Source organism: Sorex fumeus, unplaced genomic scaffold (assembly GCF_029834395.1).
Source record: "Sorex fumeus unplaced genomic scaffold, SorFum_2.1 ptg000005l, whole genome shotgun sequence".
NCBI classification, from domain to species: Eukaryota; Metazoa; Chordata; class Mammalia; order Eulipotyphla; family Soricidae; genus Sorex; species Sorex fumeus.
Window position 1 is genome coordinate 4126557 of NW_026606062.1, and position 12939 is coordinate 4139495.

At 40.3% G+C, this 12939-nt stretch overlaps 1 protein-coding gene across 6 annotated transcripts in view; it reads left to right on the top strand.

Moving 5' to 3' along the window:
* The window catches only part of AGFG1 (ArfGAP with FG repeats 1), a 76315-nt gene that overhangs the window by 36926 nt on the left and 26450 nt on the right, over window positions 1–12939 (top strand). For all 6 annotated transcript variants that reach the window (XM_056121206.1, XM_056121214.1, XM_056121222.1 and 3 more), the window contains exon 3: window positions 10725–10840. In XM_056121206.1, coding sequence (XP_055977181.1) covers window positions 10725–10840 — 116 coding nt within the window. The remainder of the gene's footprint in view (window positions 1–10724; window positions 10841–12939) is intronic.

Here is a 12939-nt window from a genome sequence, read left to right on the forward strand (position 1 = left end):
AAGATTTGGTAGAATCATGCGCTACTGGGGTTGTGAGGCTGGGCCAGCATGTGGCCTCAAAACAAGTTTTTAATAGTTGTAAAGGAAAATATGATCTGACCAGCTTGTCCATTCTACTATTTTTCTCAGCTTCTTGTTTGTTTTACAAAGTCTGGAAGATGTAAAAGAATGTGGAACTTGGCTGTGGAGAAGTAGCCTGCCTGTTTTGAACGCAGGATGGCCAAGTTCAGTCCCAGAACATCATGGTCTATTTGAACACAGCTAGGAATGGCCAAGCAACGCTGAGCACCACCGAATCTGGTTCCCAGATAGATATGTATGTGTAATATATGTGCGATATTGATGCTTATGCTTTTGTATTTATTTGACTTTGTAGAAGAGACACTTTAACCTTGGCTGATTTTTTTTTTTTTTTGGTCAAAATTATCAGGTCACACTGCCTTTGGAAGTGAAAATTTGTTGTCTTGAGACTTCATAAATTAAATTTGAAACAATTGTTACCAAAACACTGGTGGTAATTTAATTTTCTATTTTAGAAGGCAATCCTAAAGACCATTCAAATCAACAGAGAAAGGAAATTAGCTGGGAAGAATTTATAATTCATATAATAAATAGGTTTATTAGCTGATGAATAAATAGATTAATAGGCATTAGCTTGTAATGCAAACTTGAGATGTTTCAACAGCTTGAAATTAGTTTAAGATAGGTAGGCAAGCAAAGATTCCAATATTTACTGTACTCTATTTTAAATATATATAAACTTAATAAAATATGAGTTAAGTACATCACACAGTGTGGAAAGACTTGATTGTTCAATAAAGTCATTTAAATATGAACTGATAATACACCACAATAAAGTTCCGAAAAATTTAAGTGCTAAAATTTAAAAACCTTTTATAAAATGTGAAACAAAGTACTGGATTATATTTCTACAAGACAGATTTTAATCCTGAAGTGAAAAATAGTGACTTGACTTTGGAGAAATCTGATTTATGTCATTTTCATGAAGTGATCCCAATTAACATCACCTAGTACGCAACAGATCATTATCGCCTGTCTCCTCTGATGCACCTAGGAGAGTACAGCGTTGCTTTGGTGGTATTCCTTCCCCAAATGCATAAAATGTATTAATCACCAGGATACCATGTGGGGTGCTGGGGATCAGCCTTGTTGGCCACGTGCAAAGCGAGCCGCCCCCCCCCCCCCCCCCCCCACTGGTGCTTCTATCCTGCAACTGGGATTTTTATTTTTTTAGGTTTTTTTTCTTCCCTTTTTGGATCACACTGCTGATGCATAGGGTTACTCCTGGCTCTGCACTCAGGAATTATTCCTGGTGGTGCTCAGGAGACCATATAGGATGCTGGGAATCGAACCTGGGTGGGCCGCGTGCAAGGCAAATGCCCTTCCCGCTGTGCTGTCGCTCCAGCCCCTAGTTTTTAAATTTTGCAATATTAAAATGTATGATTTCTACTGTGACTTCACTGATAAAATCAATTTACGTTTATAGAGTAAAATTTACGAAGCACATTTATGAAAATAAATGAATTGGGGTTGTTTCCCAAACATACTGCTTGTTTGAAGAAAGAGAAGGGGACGGCTCTCTGGCCTGGGAAAATCACAGAAACACAAAAAATACAGCAGTTTCGACTAGGAGTGAGTGGACACCGAACTTTATGTGCCAGTGACCTATCAGATCCCTCTCTTTTGAGAAACTTAGTGAAGGTGCACACAAGTTGATTAAAATAATAATCACCTGGACCAAGGCCATGTGTTGGGCCCTGTGCTCCCTAGCAAGCACCAGGAGCAAAGTATGAACATGAACCGGGAGCAGGGCCTAGAGAGCATCTCAGCCGGAAACCTGATGGGCTGCTTAGGGAACAGACACTCAGACACTTAATTCTTAGATGACTTCCTGTTTACAACCCAGATTCCCATAAGGTTTTTATTTGGTTTTCTTTGAGATATTGCCGGATGCTTCTCTGAGTTACTGTGACTGGGTTTGGTTCTTTGCAGCCTATCTAGGACATCTTTGTATAAGGCATATGAAATGTTAACTAAGTCAGGGGCATGTGGTGTGAGTTGTATATATTGATGTTTAGTAGGTATCTACAGAATGTGTTTGAATTGGAACTCGTAGTCTCTTACACCTATAAACACTTGCAAGTTTCAATGATGGGCTACTGCATTTCATTCTCTCCAGTAATCTAAATATTTACTACCAGTCATCTTCTTGTTGTTGCAGAAAACAGGTACTAAGTATTTTTTAATCATTCACAGACTTAGTCTGGTATTCTTTTCTCCTTTATTCTCCTGTGGACGCAAATGTGTATTGGTAGGTCCTTCCTCAGTTTTGGGGAAATTTTTTAGGGAAGACTTTTCATTTTGTGCTCAATTTCTGTTTTTCCTTATGAAATAACCCCTGCCTCTAAAACAGGCTTTTATTTGCTGTTCTGTTTATATCATTGTTCTTGGTATGCAGGGTTGGTGTGAGCCCATGTTTTGCAGTTGGGAGTTGCCAACTTTTTCTGTAAATGATCATATTGTATATATTATATTAGGCTTTGTGGACCAGACAGTGCCTTGCAACCATCCAGCAAAACAACCTTTAATAAGAGATTTTTGTGTGGGACACACCCAGCAGCATTCAGGATTCTGTTTGTCACTGTACTCGGATCACTCCTGGTGGGGCTCAGGGGATCACTTGTGGTGAAAGGGGTCCCGCCTGGTCAGCCGCTTACAAGGCGAGTGTCCTAACTGCTAGACTGCTGCTCTGGCCCTGATAATAGATTTAAAAAAAAAATTGGTAATGATTAAGTTCCAGTAAAACTTTAGCTACAATGGCAGCCTGGAGACCAGATTTAGCCTGTAGGAGCTATAATTTGCCAGTTTCTGCCCCATATATTAAATGAGAATTTGGATCAGTGAATTTGTTACTTCTTTATGAATAAGTGGGTAAGCTAAATGTTCTAGGTCAGTGTGCATGTTTTATAGAGAAGAAAGGAAAGAAAGGTAATTTATTACATACATATCAGGACAGTTATGTTACTTTCACACATGTACCAGATAGTTGTTTAGAGCCTGTTATGTGCTAGGCAGTCAAACTCAAAGTATGGTAGTGGTGACTCAGGAGTTTCCTATTTTATGAAATGTGTATTTAGAGATTGCGAAGTTAAAGATTTAAAAGTACTCTTTTGTGATAGTATCTGAGGTTTATGTATGGTGATACTGTCCCTTTGGATTGGATGAATAGTCAGAGGGCACTTTCTAAGGAGGGTTTTGTGAAGAATTAATTCAAGTTTATAGGTTTTGAGGGACTTAAGTAGGCCATAATAATTTTTTATTTAGGAAGTCATTATTAATATAGTTTGTGTTTAACATAAAATTTAACCTCCCTCATCAGATGTTCTAAGACTTGTTTGTCTAACAGTCCTTCTTACAGGAAAAAAAATCATTCCGTGTCACCCCTTCTTCTCAGTGTACTACCACCCTCCTGGAAGGTGGCGCCTCCCACTTTGGAAAACTGCCCTGGATTAAATTGATTTTGTTATTTTATACTGAATCTCCTTGATCTGATTCATAAAAGTGCTCTGGGGTCTGTGCATGTACCTTGTGGGCCCCTATTTTCAGTGACTCCGTTTAATGTGTCCTGATACTTTGCTGTTGACATTTTATAGCAGTGAATTTTAAGAAGGAATATGCCAGTCTTAAACTGAAAAAGGAGGGTGGCAGCATTTGGTAATGTGTTTTTGTTTGTGGGGGTATTAATGAGTATATCTTTTAGAAATGTTTTCACTGAAAATAACCTATCAGTTTGTTGTCTAGAAATGCTGTCATAGTCTTATTCATGTAGTTTGGGTAAGAATCCAGAATGTTAATGTATTTAACTTGAGTCATAATACATTTGAATAATTACGTTCATAATCATAAACATTCACATGTTTATTATGCTAGTAGTCTTATTAACTTACTGCTCATCTTTGTATTTATTTCATGGAAATAAGGGTTAATTTGAATAAAGGCAAATACCCATTTCAGCAAGTTGGAGTAACCCTGCAGTTTGGGTTTCCTGAGAAAATTTCAAAGTTGTCATCCTTTGTGTTTCTTCTCAAGCTCTGTTTGTTATCTTACCTTTTTAAATTTTTTTATGTTTGCATGATTAAAAATTAGCATTTTTTGGTATTCATGTTTTGGTATTTATTGCTTACACTGTATGTATTTCATCATTTAGTGTAGTCTTGCCATCCCTGGTAAGTCTGGCTTATTCTGCTATGGCTCCATGCAGCTGCTTGGACACACAGATGAGCTTGTGGATGGATCACCCTCATAGGGAATTGCGTTAGTGAATCCAAGTCTGGAGGGGACCAGAAAGATAGTTGGGTAGACAGAGCGCTGGTCTGGCATGCATCTACCGTGGTACCATCCAGGCACCCTGTATGGTTCCCCATTCCCACCAGGAGTAACCTCTGAGTGCTGAGGCAGGAGCACGCCCCAAGCGCAGCTGGGTGATGCCTCAAAGCCCCTTCCCTACCCCTCACCCCCAGAAAAAAAAGACTAGAGGGAACAGTTAGGGTATTTAACCGGCTCCTGTGCGGTTTCTGCTGCCACTGTACCTTTTGAAAGTCAGTGCCGCATTGAGTAGTTTCCTTGTCTCAAGATCCTGCTTGACCTTTTCTTTTCTTTGCCCTTTCACTGACAGGGTTAGCATATTAATTCATTAAACCCTTTTAACATCCCGATGAAGTTGGTCCACAGTTGGAAGATATTCACGCAGTGTGGTGGTGTAGTCCAGACTTACAGATCACATTATTCTCAAATAAGAATGAAACGAGAAATGATTGTCTGCCTCCCCCAAAGTGATCCTCACACCTAATTCCATCATGTAGTCCTTTCGGTCCATGGAGTTTTTATAGCTGCTTATTTAAATAGATTCTGTTAGCTTTTGTCTTTTGTCTTTTTTTTTCTCCCCATATCCAGCTATCCTCAGATTCTCCTAGCTCTGTGCTCAGGGATCTCTCCTGGTGGAGGTTGGGGGGTCTTATGGGTTCCTGGGCTCAAACCCAGGTCGGCTGCATTTAAGGCAGGCACCCTAGCTGCTATATTGCTGCTGTATTCTCTCTCCAGCTTCGTTATTTGCTGTCTTAATTGCAATCCTAAAAGTGTCTCTCATTTCTTACAGATTTTAGCATCTTGCATTAGCTCTTTTCTCTGCTAGTGTCAATCATTTTGCTAATCATAAGAGTTTCATGAATTCCTAGAAACATATCACCTACCATAGTACCCAGCTATTCCATTTGTAAATATTTACCCAAGAACAATGAAAGTACATGTACACACTCAGTTTTACACAGAAATGCTCACAGTAACTTGAACAGTATTAACTCTATACTTTTAAACAGCCCAGTCAATGGATAAATTTTGGCATATCTATGTAGGATATTAGGGGCCAGAGAAATAGTACAGTGGGTTAAAGTACTGGCCTAGCACATTGCCCTGAGTACAGAACCAGGAGTAAACCCTAAGAACGCCTGGGGCTACCCTTCTTCCCCCCCAACCCCCCCGATTAAATAGGATATTATTCAGAAATATAAAGAAAGCGACATTTTTATGTGGTTTTACTATGTGAGTAAATTTCAGAATAATTATGCTGAAAGGAATCCGCATAGTTACTCCATCGCCAAAGGAAATACATGCTGTATGATTCAGTATCTCTAGTGATGAAAGCAGATCAGTGGATACATTACAAAAGGTCTTAGGAAAACTGGGGGATGAAATGAATATGTTGTTACTTTAGTGACAGCTTCCCATATGCCTAACCCAGACACTCAGCGAGAGGGGGTCAGGGAAGTGGCTCTGCATGGAGCGCTTGCCTTGCAAGAGCTGCGTGGGTGGCCCTCGGTTTCATTCCCAGCGTCACAGAACTAAAGACCTCAAGTTCATCAAATCACACACTTTAAAAATGTACAAGTTATTGTACAGTTGATAATTTTACAATTAGCAATTCCTCAGTAGAGCTAAAAATAGTCTACTATGTTCCCAAAACTCTATTTAAAGAGGAGCAAACTGGGACATTGTGAAAAGAACACCGTGACTTCAAATAGAGATCTGGAACCCGGAGCAGGAGGAGCAGCCTCCTTCTGAATCGCCCCTGCTCACTGAAGTGCGAGGGAGAAGGTTTTTTAAATAGGAAAAAGAACGTGCTCTTTTCCGATCCTGTCCGGTACCCAAGAATGTTTCAGAGCTACGTTTCTGTGGTTTTCCTCTCCTCTGGGCTGAGTACAGATACCATAAAATCCTTAAGGCAGTTAGCAGTTGACACAATGAGGCTAGGCAAAAATCTCATTAGAAAAGCATTTCAGTGACAAAGCACAAGAAGTTCAAACGTGGAGAGTAAGTTACTGCCAGAAATACTATAGATCCTATAGAGGTCCTGTTTCTCCAAGAAATAGTTAGCTACTTAGGAGTCACTGAGAGCCAGGGAGCCATCTCAGAGGACTCCAGCACAGTGCTCTGCAGGAGGCCCAGGTTCAATCCTTGGCACCATGTTGCCCCCCTAGTACTGCCAGGAGTACACCCAAAGCACAGAGCCCAAAGAAGCACCTGAGCACTGTCTGTTGCTCCCCGCACTGCCCCCTCCACCCCCCCCCCAAAAAAAAGCCAGGTAAGAGTCTTCCTTAGACAGAAACCTGACTGATTTTACCGAAATGTGATTCCAAAAATTCTGTGGCTTTACAGCAACATTCATAAAGGTTCTAACAGCTTCTAACTTGAAGTTTTTTCAAAAACAAGAATTTTCTTGTCGTATTTTTTCAAGTCAGAGAATTATTGACTCTGGACAGGTTACTTCAGAACACTTTTATGACACAAGTTTTGTATTCCAAACCCACTCATGATCAGTAATAAATATACACATAAATTGGGCTGGAGCGATAGCACAGCGGTAGGGCGTTTGCCTTGCATGTGGCCCACCCTGCCGACCCAGGTTCGATTTCTCCGCCCCTCTCGGAGAGCCAGGCAAGCTACCGAGAGTATCTTGCCCGCACGGCAAAGCCTGGCAAGCTCCCTGTGAGGTATTCGATATGCCAAACACAGTAACAACAAGTCTCACAATGGAGACGTTACTGGGCCTGCTCGAGCAAATCCGTGAACAACGGGAGGACAGTGCTACAGTGCTACACATAAATAAAAGGGAAAAAATCTGCAGTCATCATGCTAAAATGATGTCCTCCATAATGGCAAACACCGTAGCTGTAGAACAGGCAGCCTGTGGGGATTACTCAGAGCTGTCTGCTAATTGCTGGTGATTCTGCTCCTCTGACCAGCCAAACTATGGGAGAGTCATTAAAATTAGCTGCTTGGATCCACTATGAATAATGCTGTTTCACTGTTAAATTTCCTGGTAGCATTAATTCGTTTTTGACACTGCCTCCCAACAATAGCTATTTATTTGTATATTCCCTCAATATCTTAATATTACCTGGCACTACTCAGCAGCTAGAGTCCAACTGAGGTGAGGAAGCTGGAAGAATGCCATTCTGCAAACATTCGTGTCGTTGACAACTTGTAAAATGCAGATTGTCCAGAGTCGTTCAAGATCCATGAAGTCAGAATTCATGGCTGGTACCCAGCTGTCTGGGCTGGAGCAATAGCACAACATGTAGGGTGTTTGCCTAGCATGCAGCCAGCCCGGCCGGGCTGGCTTCAATTCCTCCGCCCCTTTCAGAGAGCACGGCAAGCTACCGAGAGCCTGGCAAGCTACCCGTGATGTGTTCAGTATGCCAAACACAGTAACAACAGGTCTCAAAATGGAGACGTTACTCGGCCCGCTCGAGCAAATCAATGAACAATGGGAGGACAGTGCTACAGTGCAGTGCTACCCAGCTATCTGTGTTTTAGCAAGTCCTCCAGGTTATTACAAAATAGGCCAAAGTTTGAAAACCATACTTTAGTAAAATCTAGGTGGCAGTAACTTCTTTCATTCATATTGTCATAAAGACAACTTTGGGTTGTCTTTGCTCCTCCCGCAGGGAGCTGAGGCTTATTGAGCTAGTCCTGCAACAGTGCCCCTGAGGCACACCCAGTCCCATCAAGTACTAATAATCCTATATTGCATTTCAGTTTCCTTTATGTCATTTGCATGGTTTAGCAATGTCCTTTTTATATAGACACAGGAAGACAGTTGATTCTATGCTTTTGTAACATGGGAGTTGATTGACTCCGAAATAATATTTGCTCCAGGGCATTCATCATATTTACCTGACTTAAGCCTCACTTGCCCTTACTTCCTAACATCCCTGCTCCTGACGAAGGGACTGAATGGACCCAGGGCAAGCTGTAAGCTACCCTGGCGTCCAAAGGGGACAGGCTAGGTGTCATAAGTATAATAAGAGCATGATTATGGAACAAATTCTGTCATGACTCCAAAAGAAGTAACTGAATAAGGACCTGCTGGGGTTAGGAAAGACTAACCTGGCATGAGGACTGTGGTCTGGGATATATAGTGAGATGTCCCCAGGAAGAGCCAACCTTTAAGCTTAAAATATCTCTTACTGTGTTCATACAGAATGACTAGAAATATTATAAGGAAATTTATTATGGTTGTTTAAATGGATTACCAGCTGAGGAAAGGAGAAAGCAATATACCCTAGATGGAATCCTGCCTTTGAGCGGATCTCCTAGTAAAGTGGAGTGGTGAACCCCTAGAACTTCCCTGAAGGAGTGACTTTACATCTTTTTGTTATGACGTGTTCCACCCCACCTATCTGTATTCCCACCCTTCATGATTTCTATGTAACTATGCTGTAAGGGGAAAGAATAGGACTAGAAATAACTAGAAAGGAGAGGACTTTGAGGTCTAGAAGAAAAATATAAGGAAGACGAGGAGGATGAGGATAAGGATTTGCCTACACAGAGCACCTAAATGGATAGATGAGACTGGAGGAAAAACACAACTGTTCTGATTAGACAGAACAGTTTAGACACCCACGATCAAACAGTCTCAGTATTAACTCTCCTGTTCTATGAAAGCCCTGGAAAAAAACTGTGACGGCTGGGACTATGACCAAAACTGCAACTATAGTTGTGCTGTAAGGGGAGAGATCGGGCTATGCTGGGGAGGAGAGAGAAATAAACTGACTACCAACCAGCCTGGGGCCCAGTTCCTGTTTCTTCGTTTCCCCCCGACTTTCGTTCGTCTCTTGCCATGGGCCAGCCAGGGGAACAGTTCTCATCCATTGAGTCCATCGTGTGCCCCCATGCCTTTTCTGTGGAAACTCACACATTCGCATACTGTGTATAGTCTTTAGCACTTAGTCAGATTTCCTTAGCCATTAAACCTGTCACTGAGCAAAATTTATTTAGCAGTGCCTGTGTTTTAGGGGCTTATCTGGGAATATATCACCATCCTTGGTTCTGGTGACCGTTCACATTTTAATCCCTAACATTGGTTTCTACTCTCACCACCACTCCACTGAAATTGCGTCTTCAGATTGGTAGATTCGCTGCTTAGGAAAGTATCATGGGTGCTTTTCACTTGTTCGCTTTTTGTTGTGTTCCTAAGATAACAACTACCTGGAAAACAAATGTTCTGAAAGGGCGGGTTTTTTTCCAGGGCTTTCATAGAACAGGAGAGTTAATACTGAGACTGTTTGATCGTGGGTGTCTAAACTGTTCTGTCTAATCAGAACAGTTGTGTTTTTCCTCCAGTCTCATCTATCCATTTAGGTGCTCTGTGTAGGCAAAGCTTGGTTTTAAGAGGTAAAATGATAGAAGTTGAGAGTAGTTATGACAATGTTCGTGGACTCTTAGCTAGGTTAAGTAAAAAAAAAAGGCATGATGAAGAGACACACAGTTAAGTTTCACATCCGTGAACTAGAAGTCCTGAGAGTATGCCTCAAAATTTTTTGAGTTAGAAATGAAGAGGGAGTAGAAAGAGAAAAGCAGTGGTGGTCGCAGACAAGAGTGCTTGAATGTAAAATCCGAGAAGGGAGGACCAGCACAGCCCCAATGGCTGGAGTATATGCTCGTTTTAAGTTATTTGAAAAGTGCAGTGTTTTTAATTCTGATGAATTCATCAAGTTCCCATACTTCACTTGATACTCTTTGTGTCCTACTTGAGTTGTGCATCATTTTTACTACTTCTTTGTATTTCTAAAAGGTCTTATGAAATTCTGACTTATTTTTTAGTCAGGATCGTAGGGGAGCAGTCATAAAGTTAGAGGTGGGTTTGCCTTGTCCTTTTGTTATTGTTACACTCCCATAAAACATTGCTCATGGTTCTGGTACCTTTCGTTCTTTTCAGTAGATTTCTTTAATTCATTAAGGATCTGTAAATTTGCCTTCTCTAGTTCTTCTGTTTTATGGGTTGAGAGAATTAAGGTTCACTATGTACCTCACTTGTAGCTCACTTTTTTTTTTTTTTTAGCATTCCAGAAAGGGCGGGAGGTGGGGATCCCATGTCTTCTCAAATCCTGACTCACTGTTTATTTCCTAAGAAGTGCTGTTTTCATGCTGCTGCCGCTCAGGTTTTACCGTATACTGTGACATTAAAATAGTTTAGTCCCTTCGTTTGTTGCTGCTTCCCTTCTGGCTGTGATAAATATCCTCATTGAAAGCAGTATTACTAAGTAGGTAGCTTTCTAGAGGAATCTTAATTTCCCTTCAAATTTCATTGAGGATGTTGAATTTAACACTTCTTTTTTTTGTTTTGTTTTTAATTTTTTCCAAAGGTCTGTAAACAGATTTGGCTAGGATTATTTGATGATAGATCTTCAGCAATTCCAGACTTCAGGGATCCACAAAAAGTGAAAGAGTTTCTACAAGAAAAATATGAAAAGAAAAGATGGTGAGTGAATAGTTTGTATCTAGAGCTAAGGTGCCCCCCAATCACATTAATTATGCTTTAGACTAGTCTGCGTAAAGAAAGAAGAACTGAATGGTAGGTAGGTACACAGGTAGGAAGTAAGTAACTAGGTAGGTAAGACAGATTCATTGTACTTTGACTTTTTATTTGGCTTCGTTTTCAAAACCTTTATTTCTTTATCTTAACTCATCTGTGCCTAGTAGCAACTTAGACCATATATTACGCCTTCCTGCCCTATGGGTGAGAGTTTGAGGTGCTTGTGTCTGAGCTTACTTAACCCATTTAGTTTCTTTATTTTCAGTCCTACAAAGTTTTCTTAAAATCTTCATTTGGCAAGTATTTATTACTGTCTATATACTAGGTAGTATATCAAACTGCTGTTAGTGTTCCCTTCTCAGTTGCATCGTTAGTAAGTCTTAGCTTGAAATAATATCCCTGCGGACTACCTATTCCTCTGTTTGGTTAAAAAAGGAGGATTTTATATTCTCCCATGAATCCATCAGATGTTGGTGTTCCTTGTTTTTTTTTTTTTTTAACAAATTGAAATAGGTGCAATATTCTTACAATTAGTGTTCACCTACTTTGGGCTTTTACTTTTAGCCATGTGATCAGAATACAAGCCAGTTTCCTAAGACTTATTAATAAGCTCTCTGGTGGGCCCAGAGAGAGAGTACAGTGGGTAATGCTCTTGGCCTTGGTGCGGCTGACCTGGGTTTCACCCCCAGTACCTCAGTTTCCTTAGCACTGCCGATGTGACCCAACCAACCCCCTCACTCCAGCCCTCCACCCCCAGATATTGGTGATGGTGATTTTTTTAAAAATTGGTTTTTAAGAGCAGGTATATTCTTCCTAGGGAGTGTGGTAACAGTGTTGAAGAGAATCACATAGATGGAATAGACAGGGACTAATAAAAGGGGTTTTGTTTTCTTGAGAAGCTGTATTTTAACCTAGAGAAGGATATCTTTCAAAGTTTACTTTGGTTCTGAAGGGTTACTTTGCATTATGGGTGATAAATGCTTTCTTTCACTCACTGAATATATGAGAAAGAAGTAGCTGTGATAGGCATGCTCTGAATTTTGTGTTCTCTTCTCGAGACTCCTTTATGCAGGGCAGTATTAGCCAAGGTGAATATTTTCAGCAACACTAAATAGAACTCCACTAGGTGTGAATATAGAGAAAAACACATACCAGAAAAATTTTAGTTCCGGAAAGAAGAAAAATCTCAGATGGTGAACACGGTGGCATAAATGCTACTTTTACAATGAAGTGTCTGATTATCTTTTATTATTTTTGTAATTTCCCAACCTTCTCCACCTTGTGGTTAACTGATTTCTCTTTGTATAACCTTAGCCTAATACTTGATTTTCAGAATAAATATTTTGATTTTATTTTTACAACACTTCATGCATATTCCAATTACTTTGATTGGAACTTAGAAGAGATTTGAGTTAATGTCGCTTCAACTATCATGAGAAAAATGCGTGACTAAGAATTGATAGAATTAACACCATAAGGTTCCTCTGCCTTCTTCATCATCATGATTTTAAAATAATATAATTCATCCAAATCATAACCCAAATAAAGCAGTAATCATTTGTGAGGTTTTTATTTTTAATGTTCTGGGAAGCAACAATAGTAACTCGAGTAATGCAGATTTCATAGGTAGGTGGGCAGAAGGACTGACAAACACCCCAGATATCTTGGGACCTGTGCATTAAAGCCCTCACTCCGGCACACTTTTGACTCGCTGCTAGAGAGCAGTTCCATGGATTTTTAACACAGCGTACGCACGAGCAATGCAGTCTCCCTAAAATTTCCCAAACGGTGAGGATTTGTCCGCTAAAGGAATTTTGAAAAATGTCAGATCTCACTTCTAATTTTATAGAAGTTTCATCTCTTAAGTATTTTGAACCAAATGCCATTGTTGGGTTTTATCTTTCGCTAAGATTTGTCTGTACTCAAAAATTTCTATCACCAGGTAAAACCAGATTATGGGAAAGTTAAACTTCCTGTGCTCATTCTCATCCCACTCTTCTCCCCCATTACTGGAAAAAAGAACCGTTTCATTGTGATTATGATGT